Genomic DNA, 14,696 nt, shown 5'->3' with positions numbered 1-14,696 from the left:
AAACAGCATCCCACCAGACCAACTCACCTACCATATAGCTCTGCAGCTCCCCATGGCTTACCCACCCTAAACTGCAGATTGTTGGACTGTGGGTAGAAACCGCAGCACCCAGAGCTAAACCATGCACAAAGTCCACACAGACAGTCCCCAAAGGCTGGAATCAAACCCAGGTCCCTGGCGATGTGAGGCAGCAGCACTAGCCACAGAGTCACTGTGCTGCCCATAGCTTTGGGGTTCTGCTTTGTCTTTGTAGCTTCTGACTGGCTGTCTCCTCCTGACATTGTTGGACCACACCCACTGCAGCCTCCCTTTCCCACCTCTCCAGCCCTAAGCATGTTGGTTCCTGAATCCTGGTGCCATCTGGCCTCCTGCTGCCAACTGCAGAGAACAGAGACGATTGTCACTATTCTGTCCCTTACCGTCACCTTTCTCTCCTCCCCCCCCCCCCCCCCCAACTTTGTTCTTCCTCCCACCACCCAGCCAGTTAACTTCTCCCCCCCCCCCCCTGCAGCCCTCTCTCAAATCCCCTTTACCTGCGTGATTCACACTCACACCCACCTGATCCTGTCCACTGACCCAATGAGAAGGCTCTGTCTGGAGATGAATGACCATTACCCGGAATAAAATGCTGGTTAACTTTTCCCCCTGATGTGTATGCAGCCTGGCTTCCAGCTCCAATTCTGAGCCGAAGGTCCTCCAGCATGTGTTTGCTCTCATCCAGAGCCTCCCACCTTCTGCAAAACAAAACACAAGTCCCACCCTGTACTGTCCAATGCGTGTTGTGTAACTGCTCAATTGTTTTTAGTGGCTGAGCAGAGGCTGATAGCCAAGTTCGGAACCCATGAGGATGGTCTCAACAGGGACTTTGGGTGACCCCACTACATTATACACACTCTCTCTCACACAGTCACACAGACCCTCTCATATACACATGGTCTCTCAGACACACACATACAAACACACCCCACTCACACCCATGCACACGCCTTCTCAGAGGCTTATACTCCATCACACAGACAAACTTTACCAAGCATGCACACATGCAAACACATACACATGGGTCTATGGGGTGAATTTACATTTGCAGATACATTCAATGTGCACTTTCTGAGCAGAAATCGGCAGGTAGTCAATCCATGTATTATTTTCTAAATTCCTACTTTGATAATAGAACCAGTCTGATTCAAGATTCGGATACAGACACACTCAAACTTCACACCTTTCATACATTGTGAGAGCTGAGCTGTCACCTATTTTTATAAAACCTTAAGTCATCTCGAGACTGTGACTTAAAAAGTGCTCTGGGATTTATACATTAATGAATCAAAACCTGCAACCCATTCTAAAAGATGAAAGACTTAACAGCAATCCAGGTTTTTTTCAATATATACTTTCTGTTCTATGACACTGATCTTTCGCTATAAATTCTGTGTCTTATGATCCTGCTCCACAGCTACCCGATGAAGGAGCAGCGCTCTGAAAGCTAGTGCGTCCAAATAAACCTATTGGACTATAACCTGGTGCTTTTTAACTTAACTATGATTTTTAATTTTACCCACCCCAGTCCAACACCGGCTCCTCCACATCGTTTTTAGTGAACACGGCCCACACCCTTTACTGCTGCCAGTAAACTTTACAATGCTGATGAAATGGTGCAGTAGCTGCACTCCTGAAAAATTTACAATTTTTAACGATAGTAGCTACTCATTCACTGCTCCATCTGATACACAACATTGGAAACTTAGTGCAGGAGGCTGAAAGAAATGAGCAGCTTTAAAACAAAAACCATTTGGAGCTCAAAGCTGGTGCTTCAGCAGGTCAGAGGATTTGCTGAAGGCCTTCCCGCAGTCGGGACAGCTGAAGGGCCTTTCCCCTGTATGGACCCGCCGGTGGGTCAGCAGGGCAGAGGAATCACCGAAGGCCTGCCCGCAGTCAGGGCAGGAGAATGGCCTCTCCCCTGTGTGGACCCGCTGGTGCTTCAGCAGGTCGGAGGAATTGCTGAAGGCCTTCCCACACTCTGAGCAGCTGAAGGGCCTCTCCCCCGCCCGGACCCGCTTGCGGGTCAACAGAGTGGTGGAATTGCTGAAGGCCTTGCCGCACTCGGGGCAGCTGAATGGCCTCTCCCCAGTGTGGCTGCGCCGATAAGTCTCCAGGACAGACGGGGCATGAAAGCCTTTCCCACAATTATCACACTTCCATGGTTTCTCCACAGGGCAGGATTCCTCCGGTTTCTCCATGGCTGAAGCTTCAGCTGTACACAAATACGTGTACAACCCCCTTCCCGCTGTGAATTCCTGTTTTCAGGCCATATAGCTGTTACACACTCCACGCTCAGTGCGCTGCGACACTAGGGTCTCTCATCTAGTCCCACTGATGCTGAAATAGTACTCAAACAAGAACCAAAAAGCTTGTTTCCTTCTCACAGAATCATAGTTGAAAATTGTTGTGGTCCTGATGGATTGGGTGACTGTCAGACATTGATGTCAAAGTGAGGACTGCAGTCGCTGGAGAGTCAGAGTCAAAAAGTGCAGCGCTGGAAAGGCACAGCAGGTCAGGCAGCATCCGAGGAGCAGGAGAGTCAATGTTTCCGGCATAACACTTACACCTGTTCATTTTGAAACTTCTGTCTTCAGATCTGCAAAAAGAAATTATAAAATTCATCACTGTCAGTGCAGGGTAGAAATTCAGAACAAGCAATTCTACTTTCTGCAGAATATTCTTTTCTTATTCCACAAAATTGAAAACACCATCCCACTCTGTCTCCCCCTCTGTTCTCACTCCGCTCTAACTAATTCTTACGGGGCAACCAACAAGGTGACTTTGTCACTGTATGAGTTCAAAATTAATATGAAAGAAGTCTTCGATAAGTTGTTGGCACTGAGAAGATGACAAGGCACTGGGACTCAATGAAATGTATCCAAGGATCTTGAAGAAAAGGACGACAGAAATTGTGGGAGCACTCACCATAATTCAACAGTCTTCCATGGAATTGGAGGAAGTGACTGGAAAACTGCAAACATTATAGCCTTATTTAAGGAAGGTTGTAAAGATATACTCAGCAATTATAGGGCAGCCAGTTTAAATTTGGTGGAAAAGCAGAAATAGTTATTCTGGTCAAAATTAGTAGTCACATGGAGAAAGGTGGATTGATTAGGAAGAGTCAGCTTGGGATTGCTGAAGGGAACATTGCATTTCACTAACATGATGGTGTTTTTTGCAAAGTTACAGGCTTGACGAGGATAACACTTCAGCTCTCCTCTTTGTTATCTATCCTGGCTGTCCTAGTGAGTCTGGTACCCCTACAGCCTTGACGTTAGGCTGAATTTGAGGGGTTTAAAGCACCAAAGTGTGACTTCAAATTACTTGGCTGCACGGGTGTCTCAGTTTTGCTATCGTATCTCTCCCATAAAGGCTGACAGAACAGGCTGTGTACAGGAGTCTGCTGCGCACCACCTTCATTAATCAAAAGGGAAAGAGCTAATGATTCAGCACCTCAGTAAATCTTGAGGCAGTCTTAGCTCCTATGCACATGTTGGGATGCATGTAAGGAGATGTTTATATTTTGCTTCTGTACTGAGAATTCATAAATTGAAGCCAGTGTACATTTTAAAAATATTCAAGATTAAAAGAGGAGATCAACATTATACAACAATCCAACAACCCCGTCCCAAGACAACATGTGCCTGACTCTCACAAAGCTGGCGGCCGGTTGCCCGGGAAACCCGAGAGCTCCTTCGCCGGTGAAGTAAACACTGGGCCTGTGGGGCTTTTATTCGCGGCCTGCGGCCTCCCCCTAGGAGTTTATAAACTCCCCAGTCTCCCTCCTCCCGCGGTTCCCAATCCTACCCTGTCTCACTGTCTCCTCTCCCCGGGGGCAGGAGCCAGGTCTTGGCGCTCGGGCCTGGCGACCTCCCCGGGATGTTTCTGAAACCCGGTCCTGTTCTGAAGAAGGATCCCCGGACCCGAAACACGTCCTCACATTTCTCTCAACACGAGCTGCCGGACCTGCTCAGCTTTTCCAGCGGTTTCTGTTCTTGTTCCTTCAGCCGCCGGCGCCATTCCTCTCCCACACTCAGTAACACTGTCTTTGTCCCATTGCACATGCGCCAACTGACAGGGGAAGGGCGTCCCATCTGGTGACGTCATCACCCGCCGAGGGGGCGCGGTTGGAGGAATCCTCCAAGAATTCGGAGACAATGGGGGCGGGGCGATCATTTTCCCCGCCCCCAGCCACTTGAAAGGTGGGTTTCTTTAAAGTTTGAATGTAGTTTTCTTTCAATTTTCAGAAATGTTATTCCAGACCTCTGGAAGGCTGAAGCATTGAGAAACTTGCAAACATAAACAAAAGGATACGAATAAAATTCATAAAAATAGGTAAGGCAAATTACGAAATAATTCCAGCACAAAATATCAAACAGAATAGCAAGAGCTTCTATTGGTGTGCTGAAGGGAACAAAATCGCTGAAACCGCTGAGTTAATAGGGGAACACTGAAATAGCAGAGCTGCTAAATCAAAACTTTCATCAGCTTTCACATTGGAGGACAGCAATACTATCCTTATTGGAACAGGCAAGTCAGAGGCTGTAGAAAGGGTAGAACTTAAACAACCAACGTTGACATGTACACTATCAGGATTGAGGGCGGACAGGTCCCCTGAGCCTAATGGCCCACATTCTAATGTACTAAAGCAAGTGGCGGCAGAGATAGTGGCTTCGTTAGTTACAATATTCCAAAATTCCTTGGACATAAGAAAGATTAATTGACTTTATTTAAGACTGAGATGGGTAGATTCTTGATTGTCAAGGTGATCAATGGTTACGGGGAGAAAGCGCCAGACAGGAGTTGACTTCAGCCGTGATTGGATGATGGAGCAGACTTGCTGGGCTGAATGGCCTCATTTCTGCTCTGATATCTTATGATTCCACTGGAGTGGAAAAATGCTAATGTAACACCTGTATTCAAAAAGGGAGCGAGGCAATATGTGAGAAATTGCAGACCAGTTAGTTCAACATGTGTTGATGGGAAGTTGTTAGGATCAATTATCAAGGAAGCAATATCAGGATGTTTGGAAAGTCAAAACTCTTCAGATAGCTCCTTTCAAACTACTACCGTTAAGAAGGTCAAGAGCAGCAGTTACATGGCAGACCATTACCTGCAAGTTCTCTTCAAAGACACTCACCGTTGGAGCAGCACACACATTTCAACACATGGAGATTACAAAGATAAAGATGGGAGAAACCATTGGAGAGATTTGAAGACTAAAATGAGAATTTTAAAATTTGGTTGTTGCTTGAATGAGCCACAATGACCACCACCACACTCCCGCCCCGCCACACCCACCCTTCCCCCCCCCCCCGGAGCTTGACATCTTAACATGTGCGCCTTGCTATTTTTGCTAATCACTTTACTCCACCTCTCATGATTTTATATATCTCATTAAGGTCACCCCTCAACCTCCTCTGCTCTAGTGAAAGAAGTCTCAGCCTCTCCTTATAACTCAAACCCTCCAGTCCTGGCAAATCTTTTCCGAACCCTCTCCAATAGTATTCTTCCTATAACAGGACAAACTGTACTCAGTACTCCAATAGTGGCCTCACCATCATCCTGTATAACCTCAACATTATGTCCCAACTCCTATACTCAATGGTGTGAACAATGAAGGCAAGTGTGCTAAATGCCTTCTTAGCCACCCAGTCTACCAATGGTGCAACTTTCAAACTACGATGTACCTGAACACCCCCAGATCTCTCTGTTCCACAATACAACCCAGGGCTCTCCCATTAACTGTACAAGTCCTGCACTGCTTTGTTTTAGCAAAATGCAAACTCACTTTTATCCATACCTCTCAAACACACACTGTCAGACATACACACACCCCAACACTCTCCACTCCTGAGGCTTATACTCCAACACACCCACACTTTACGAAGCATGGTACACGCACTCTGATGCACAAGGTCACATGCATGCATACACAGATATATATAAAATCTATGGGGTGAATTTGCATTTGCAGAATTACATTTGCAGATACATGCAATTTTGCTCAAAAAGCACATAATTTGCAGACAGTTAATGCAGGCAGCCAATCCATGTAGTATTTTATAAATTCCTACTTTAGAAATGATACCACTCTGATTCAAGATTGGGATACAGACAGACTCAAACCTCACATCTGACATGCATTGTCTGAGCTGAGAAGTCACCTATTTTTATAAAACCTTATGTCATCATGAGATTGTAACTTAAAAGAAATTCTGGAATTTATACATTAAGGAAACCTGCAACCCATTCGAAAAGATGAAAGACTTAACAGCAATCTATGTTTGTTCAATATAGCCTATCAGTTGCATGACTCTGTGATCCTTTCCTATAAAATCTGTGTGTTATGATCCTGCTCCACAGCTACCTGATGATGGAGCAGCGCTCCGAAAGCTAGTGCTTTCAAATAAATGTGTTGGACTATAACCTGGTGTTGCGTGATTTTTAACTTTATCCACCCCAGTCCAAGACCGGCTCCTCAAAACAGTTTCTAGCGAACGCATCCCACACCTCCCAGTGCTGCCAGTAAACGTTACAATGCTGATGAAATGATACAGTACCTGCACTCCTGAAAAATTTACAATTTTTAATGATACAAGCTCCTCATTCACTGCTCCATCTGATACACAACATTGGAAACTTAGTGAAGCTGAAAGAAATGAGCAGCTTTAAAACAAAAATCACTTGGAGCTCACAGCTTTCAATGTGAGTCTGAGCCCGATGGTAAGTTCAGGTAACCTTTATTGTGACCCAAGTTTGTTACAGCTTCAGATCCCCTCAGCAAAATGGCATAGAAAAAAGTAACTGATATGTTTTTAAACAGCTCAAGGTCAAAACCCACACACTTCCTCCCACGTTCTTTACTATTGGTCAGCACCTAGTTATCCCTTTGTAACTGGAAAAAGTGAGGACTGCAGATGCTGGAGACCAGAGCTGAAAACATGTTGCTGGAAAAGCGCAACAGTTCAGGCAGCATCCAAGGAGCAGGAGAGTCGACATTTCGGACATGAGTCCTTCTTCAGGAATTCCTGAGTTTTGGTTTTCTTCACCACCAAAAATGGTTTCATCGTTAAATACTGAACTCCAGGTTTCTGACCGAATTCCAATTCCGCCATCTTCCGTGGCAGGATTTGCCGGAACTCGGTTGTGAGTCCAGTTGATAATGGCACTAGGCCATCGTTCCTTCAAACCCCTGCGATGACAAATGAACTCGCTGGTGCCTCCGCAGGAGGGAGGAGCAGGTAAAGGCCTTCCTGCACTTGAGGCAACTGAAGGGCCTCTCCCCCGTGTGAACCCGCCGGTGGGTCTGAAGATTAGAGGAATCGCTGAAGGCCTTCCCGCACTCGGGACAACTGAAGGGTCTCTCCCCCGTGTGGACCCGCCGGTGGGTCTGGAGATTAGAGGAATCGCTAAAGCCCTTCCCGCACTCGGGGGACCTGAAAGGCCACTCCCCGGTATGGACTAGCTGATGCCTCAGCAGGGCAGAGGAATCGCTGAAAGCTTTCCAGCACTCGGGGCAGCTGAAGGGCCTCTCCCCAGCATGGAGCAGCTGGTGCTTCCGCAAGGTGCCCACTTGACTGAATCTCTTCCCACACTCGGGACAGCTGAAGGGCCTCTCCCGCGTGTGGACACGCCGGTGGATCAGAAGGTGGGAGGAATTGCTGAAGGCCTTCCCGCATTCTGGGCAGGGGAATGGCCTCTCTCCAGTGTGGACCCGCTGGTGAGTCAGCAGGATGGAGGCCCGGGTAAAGCCCTTCCCACACTCAGGGCACCTGAATGGCCTCTCCCCCGTATGGCGCCGCTGGTGCCTCAGCATGGAGGAAGCCTGGGTAAAACCCTTCCTGCACTCGGGGCAGGAGAATGGCCTCTCCCCCGTGTGGACCTGCTGGTGCCTCAGCAGGGTGGAGGCCTGGGTAAAACCCTTTCTGCACTCTGTGCAGGAGAATGGCCTCTCCCTGGTGTGACTGCGCTGATGAGTCTCCAGGGCAGACGGGACACGGAAGCCTTTTCCACAGTCGCCACACTTCCACGGTTTCTCCACAGGGCGAGATTCCTCGGGATTCTCCATGGCCAAAGCTTCACCTGCACACAAACATGTGTATAGCCCCTCCCCGCCGTGAATTCCTCGTTCCAGGCCGTATCACTCATCCATGCTCCACACTCAGTGCGGTTCAACAGTCGGGTCTCTCATCCAGTCCCACTGATGCTGAAAATGTACTGAAACAGGAACCAAAAAGCTTTGCTCCTTCTCACAGAATCTAAGTTGAAAATTGCTGAGGTCCTGATGGATTGAGTGACTGTCAGATATTGATGTCAAAGCAAGGATTGCAGATGCTGTACAGTGAGTCGAGAAGTGTGCTGGAAAAGCACATCAGGTCAGGCAGCATCTGAGGAGCAGGAGTGTTGATGTTTTGGGCAGAAGTCCTTCATTTGTTGATTTGAAACTTCTATCTTCAAATACTCTGTGAAAAGATTATAAATGTCATCACTGTCAGTCCAGAGTAGAAACTCAGAACAAGCAATTCTACTTTCTGCAGAATATTATTTTCTTTTACTATTCCACAAAATTGAAAGCACCATCCCACTCTCTCCCTCTGTTCTCACTCCATTCTAACTAATTCTCCTGAAGGTACTGATTCAGGATCTTACAGGGGCAGAGAAGCAAAAATATCAAGACTGACATCTCTCTGAAGTTTGGATGACTCCAGCTGAAAGCTAATATCTTCCACGACATTGGGATGCTGCTGAGAGCGAGCAGGTCTAATTTTGGGAAGCAAATAAAAATGTTAATTCAGGGTTAACCCGCCATGCAGCTTCTTGAGGAACAACCAGACACGAAATGGTTAACGCCCCCAGGAAGAGGGGAACAAAATGAGACATCAAGGCATTAACACTGACACCAGAGAGAAACTGAACATACAGATGTGGCAAACATTAGTGGCAAGCCAGAGTCATAGAGATATACAGCACAGAAACAGACCCTTCAGCCAAACTCTTCCAGATATCCTAAATTAATTGAGTTGCATTTGCCAGCACTTGGCCCATAAGCCTCTGAACCCTTTCTATTCATACACCCATCCAGATGTCTTTTACATGCTGTAATTGTACCAACCTCCATCACTTCCTCTAGCAACTCATTCCAAACATGACCAGGCTCTGTGTGAAAAATTTGCCCCTTCTTATGCTTTTAAATGTCCACCCCACCCTCACCCTAAACCTTGGTACTATCTAGTCCTGGACTCCCCGTCCCACGTAAAAGACCTTGTCTATTTACCCGATCCACATCACTGATGATTTTATACAAGTCTATAAGGTCACCCCTCAGACTCTGCCGCACTAGGGAAAACAACCCCATCCTATACTTCCATCTTCACTCACCCGAGCAATTAAGATTCACACTTGAGTTTGCTCCCTCCCTGGATTCACTCCAGTTGCTCAAGTGAACAAAGGTTCTCTCTCTCGCCCCCAGGATGAAGAGTTGCCCAGACGGAAAGAGTTTCACTCTGAAACTGACAGGGCCACTTCCGCGTTGTGACATCAATAGTGATTCACAAGGACGGACCCAGGCCAACACTCAGCCCCCGCACTGCACCGGCTCCGGACGCCGGCGTGGGACTGACCTGCATTACGCCTGCTCCGGAGGGACGGCAGCATCCGGCTGACCCTTACTGCGCCTGCTCCGGATGGACAGCATCCGGCTGGCCCTCACTGCGCCTACTCCAGACAGCCGGCGTCCGGCTGACCCTCACTGCGCCTACTCCAGACAGCCAGCGTCCGGCTGGCCCTCACTGCGCCTGCTGCGGTCGGACGGCATGCGGCTGGCCCTCACTGCGCCTGCTGCGGTCGGTGTCAGACTGATCCGCATTACGCCCGCTCCAGACGGCCGCCGCAGGACCTGCGCTGCCCTGCACAGTTGGGAAAATCTCTTCCCTTCAACAAATCCCCATAGTGTGGAATCAGGCAATTCGGCCCAACGAGTCCACACCCATTCCTCTACATTCACCCTCTGACTAATCCACCCGAACCGGAGGGCAGAACTAGAAGGCATAGGTTTAGGGTGAGAGGGGAAAGATATAAAAGAGACCTAAGGGCAACCTTTTCACAAAGAGGGTGGTATGTGTATGGAATGAGCTGCAAGAGGAAGAGGTGGAGGCTAGTACAATTGCAACTTTTGAAAGGGATCTGGATGGAATATATGAATAGCAAGGGTTTGGAGGGATATGGGCTGGGTGTGGGAAGGTGGGATTAGATAGATTGGGATATCTAGTCAGCATGGACAAGTTGGATCGCAGGGTCTGTTTCTGTGCTGTACATCTCTATGACTCTATTTCAGCTCAGACAATACATGAAAGGTGTGAGATCAGAGCCTGTCTATCCTAACCTTGAGTCAGGCTGGTTCTATTTTCAAAGTTGAATTTACATAATACTACATGTATTGATTGCCTGGAGATTGTTCATTTTAGGAGCAAAATAGAATGTATCGGCAAATATAATGCTGCAAACACAAATTCACTGCCATGGACTTGTGTCTACACACACACGCACGAGAGAAATAAAAAGTCTATTTCTGTGCTGCATATCACACAGACATTGAGATAACAGATGCTTTATTTCTGTGGTTGTAAATGTTGTTGTAATTTATAGCTGGGTACTAATAGTATATGTAAGGGACAGAATTCCTCAAAATAGGGCACTATAAGAAACCTGGGAGAACCCTATTCTGGTTTACTTACTAGTGAAAAACATTAAGCACAAGTATCTATTTATTTCTAATTTTGTTTCGTTTTTCTTGTTTGATTCCCTGCTCTGACAACACTGTATCTGAATGGTTGACAGGTTGAGATGGTGGGTTGGGTCTCGATTGACTTCAATGTTTTGTTGTTCCAAATGGTGTAAAATGGGTGTCAAAGCTTCAGCAGAAATCCAGCAGAGCTGACAGACCGACATCTTATTCTTAGCGAACAGGGAGATCAACAGAGGAGAGAGAAATCAGGACCTGAAATCTGAGCTGACACCAGACTACCCTGGGATCAATGCTTTGATTAGCAGTGCCAACCCTCAACCTTTACCTAGCTTCCCATTTGACTAACCCCTCAATATTAAGGATACAATCCTTGTCATCCTGAAGCTGGGTTAGCCATGGGAAATGCAGGGTTATAGTTCCATAGTAATAAAAGCAGGAGTAGACCATTTGTCCTGTCAGGCCTGCTCTGCCATTCATTAAGATCATGGCTGATCGGTTCACCATCGCTATTCCTCCTCCCTGCATTGTCAAAGCTACCCTTAATTCACCAGCCATGCAAAAACCCATCCAACTGTGTCTTGAATATACTGAAGTGGCCTCTACTGCTTCACTGGGCAGAGAATTCCATAGATTTGCTACTCTCCAGGAAAAATAGTTCCTCCTCATCTTTGTTTGAAAGCTACTCCCCCTAATCTTGAGGTCTAGTCTCACCCAATAGCAACGAATTCCCACTTTCCACCAAAATCTGGGATAGACAGACTCACTCAGTTGTTTGCTCTTAAATGAAAGATTTCACTGTTACAACTTCTGCTCCCAGTCAGGGCAAAACATCTTTGACAGCTGCTCTGAAAGTCCAGTCTTCACAACCACACTTGTGAATCATTCTTCTCTCACCTCAAATATGCACCGTCTAGTTTTGGACCGCACCATCCTGGGGTAAAGATCTTGGGTATTCAGCCTATTCATGCCCGTTACAAACGTCAATAAGGTCACCCCTCAGTCTCAGATGCTCCAGGGAAAATATCCCTGGCCTATTCTGCCTCTCCCAGTAGGTCAAACCCTCCAACTCTGGCAACAGCCTTGTAAATCTTTTCAAACCTCTTTCAAAGTTTCACAACATCTTTCCTATATCAAGGAGACCAGAATTGAATGCAGTGTTCCAAAAGTGGCCCAACCAATTTCGTGTACAGCGGCCACATGACCTCCCAACTCCCATACTCAATGTTCTGACCAATAAAGGAAAGCATACCGAACGCCTTCTTTACTATCCTAGCTACCCAAGACTCCACTTTCAAGGAATTATGAACCTGCACTCCAAGGTGTTTGTTCAGCAACACTCCCCTTAACTGTGTCAGTTCTGCCTGGATTGCTTGACCAAAATGCAACTCCTCACATTTGTCTGAATTAAACTCCATCTCCCACTCCTCGGCCCAATGACCCATCTGCTCAATTCCCATTTATAGCAAACTCTCTTTCCTCTCTTATTGCCTCGAAGCTGAAAATCTCCATCTCACACACTCCCTCCATTCTCACTTTGCTGAACCTAATTCCTGCTGCATCTCATCCTGAAGGATCTGGTTCATGCTGATACACAGACCCACACTCTAATTGAAACATACAGAATACTGAATGGCCTGGACAGACTGGACATTGGGAAGATGTTTCCATTGGTAGGAGAGACAAGAACCTGAAGGCACAGCCTTAGAGTAAAGGGAAGGCCTATTGGAACAGAGATAAGGAGAAACTTCTTCAACCAGAAAGTGGTGAATCTTTGGAATTCATTGTCACAGCAGCCTGTAAAGGACAGGTCATTGAAAATATTTAAGATGGAGATAGACAGGTTCTTGAGTATCAAGGGGATCAAGGGTTATGGGGAGAAAGCGGGAGAATGGGGCTGAGAAACTTATCAGCTGCGATTGTGTGCTATCAGCAGACCTGATGGGCTGAATGGTCTAATATCAGCTCCTATGTCTTATGGTCTCTTGCTGTCCTGGACACAGAGGGTGAGAATTGGAGCAGGACTAGGACATTTGGTCTTTCGAGCCTGAACCAGTATTGCACCGATCATAACTGGATATGAAAATACCTACATTTTGGTGGATAGGCTGGGACATTTTTCAGTGGAATATAGGAGGTTAAGAGGTGACCTTACTGAGGTTGATTAAATCATGACAGATATAGCTAACGTGAATGGCAGGTGTCCTTTCCCTTGGGTGGGTGTTTCAAGATGAGGGAGCAAATTTTGAAGGAGAGAGGAGAAAGATTTGAAAGACATGAGGGACACTATTTTTCATTTTACACAGAGAGTGGTTCATGTGTGGAATCAATGTTCAGAGGAAGTGGTGGATGCAGGTGCAATTATAGCATTTAAAGGACATTTGGATCAGTATCTGAATAGGAAAAATTCAGAGGATATGGACCAAATACTGGCAGTTGGGACTAGTTTAGTTTGAGAACATAGTCAGCATGGACTAGTTGGACTGAAGGGGCTGTTTCTGTGCTGTCTGACACTATAACAGTTCTATACTGGTCTTGAAACCATTTTCTTGACATTCCCCATAAACATCCATTTCATTGTTGTTCAAAATATCAGATGAACTCAGCAGTGAATACGTTCAATGACCCCCTAACTGCAGGAAGACATCCCCACTTCTGAACTCAATTCCTCTTGCTAATATACCACTTGCCTTGCTGATTGCTTGCTGCACCTGTCTGACAACTGGCAGTGACTGGTGCAGAAGGACACTGAGGTCCCATTGTACATCTACACATCATCCTTCATGAAGGGCTCGTGCCCAAAACATCAACTCTCATGCTGCCTGACTAGCTGTACTTTTCCGATGCCACACTGCGACTCTGATCTTCAGATTCTGCAATCCTCACCTTCTCCACATCCCAATGTATCACATTTAAAAACGCACCTCCCTTCTGCTTTTTTTTTGCCACAACAAAGGCTATAGCTTCACATTGAGGTACTGCATTTGCCATGTGTTTGCCAACTGTGACACTGACCCTGTCCAACATTTCCAAAGTCTGTCTGCACCCCAGAGAATCACTCCCTTTCCTTTCAGCTGCTGCAAATCGACACTACATGAACAGGGATATCGGCTGGGTGCTGGCAAGCAGGACTAGATTCGGTTGCAATATCTGACCGACATGGACGAGTTGGACCGAAGGGTCTGTTTCCGTACTGTCCATCTCTTTGACTATAAATGAACACCAAAATGAAAACTAAATGGAAAAGGGGGTGAGAAAAGAAAGTGCTGTACTCACAGATATTAAACACAAGGAAGTTACAGTCTGGGGTGAAGCTCAATCTTCACAGCAGCGACAAAAGCTTATGCTCCTCCTTCTGCATTCAGACAATAGGGCTGCTCTAACTGGCAGGAGGACCAATCTCCATCCGGTCCTCCAGGCTTTACCATTGGTCCATCTACAGGAAGTCGCGTGCCATTCTTCGGACTTCGAGGAGCATGCGTACTACTTTGCTGACACCGGTGAGCATGCGCCTTTCTCGCTGACACCTCGGAGCATGCGCAGTGTGCGCTTTGGTGTCTACAGTAACTGACAGATGTCAAGAATGTAAAGGCCAAAAGGAGAAAAAACGGCTGGAGCCACAATTTTATTTTTCCCTGTGGCTCGATGTTGTATTCTTTTTGCATTTTGTCTGGCTGCTCAACTTTTGTAAGTCTATTCACCAGGGCAGATGAAGTTGTAAACTGGAGGGCATCGGTTTAAGGTGAGGTGACAAAGATTTAAAATGGTCTGAAGAGGCAACTTTTTCGCACAGAGGGTGGTGTGTGTACGGAATGAACTGCCAGGCGAAGTGGTGGAGGCTGGTGCATTTACAATGTTTAATAGGAATCTGGATAGGTATATGAACAGGAAGGGTTTAGAGGAATATGGTTAA

At 46.7% G+C, this 14,696-nt stretch overlaps 2 protein-coding genes across 6 annotated transcripts; both read right to left on the bottom strand.

The window, feature by feature from the left end:
* Window positions 1–514: 514 nt before the first annotated feature.
* Window positions 515–4,105, bottom strand: LOC132807187 (zinc finger protein 664-like). 3 transcript variants are annotated; one of them, XM_060821480.1, is made up of 2 exons: window positions 3,847–4,105; window positions 515–2,635 (listed from the first exon to the last, which is right to left on the bottom strand). In XM_060821480.1, exon 2 carries the CDS (start codon window positions 2,235–2,237, stop codon window positions 1,797–1,799), a length of 441 nt encoding a protein of 146 aa, XP_060677463.1. In that variant the 5' UTR covers window positions 2,238–2,635; window positions 3,847–4,105; the 3' UTR covers window positions 515–1,796. The 3 variants fall into 3 exon arrangements, with proteins under 3 accessions (XP_060677463.1, XP_060677464.1, XP_060677465.1); XM_060821481.1 differs by having other exon boundaries at window positions 3,980–4,105; XM_060821482.1 differs by having other exon boundaries at window positions 4,006–4,105.
* Window positions 4,106–6,613: 2,508 nt separating this feature from the next.
* LOC132807196 (zinc finger protein 239-like) lies at window positions 6,614–14,142 on the bottom strand. 3 transcript variants are annotated; one of them, XM_060821489.1, is made up of 2 exons: window positions 14,060–14,142; window positions 6,614–8,504 (listed from the first exon to the last, which is right to left on the bottom strand). In XM_060821489.1, exon 2 carries the CDS (start codon window positions 8,108–8,110, stop codon window positions 7,211–7,213), a length of 900 nt encoding a protein of 299 aa, XP_060677472.1. In that variant the 5' UTR covers window positions 8,111–8,504; window positions 14,060–14,142; the 3' UTR covers window positions 6,614–7,210. The 3 variants fall into 3 exon arrangements, with proteins under 3 accessions (XP_060677472.1, XP_060677473.1, XP_060677474.1); XM_060821490.1 differs by lacking the exon at window positions 14,060–14,142 and adding an exon at window positions 9,663–9,717; XM_060821491.1 differs by lacking the exon at window positions 14,060–14,142 and adding an exon at window positions 9,421–9,439.
* Window positions 14,143–14,696: the final 554 nt, after the last annotated feature.

The sequence above is a fragment of the Hemiscyllium ocellatum genome (assembly GCF_020745735.1).
Source record: "Hemiscyllium ocellatum isolate sHemOce1 chromosome 27 unlocalized genomic scaffold, sHemOce1.pat.X.cur. SUPER_27_unloc_10, whole genome shotgun sequence".
In the NCBI taxonomy this organism is placed as follows: Eukaryota; Metazoa; Chordata; class Chondrichthyes; order Orectolobiformes; family Hemiscylliidae; genus Hemiscyllium; species Hemiscyllium ocellatum.
The sequence above is the reverse complement of the archived record's forward strand: the minus strand, read 5'-3'. Positions and strand labels throughout refer to the sequence as shown.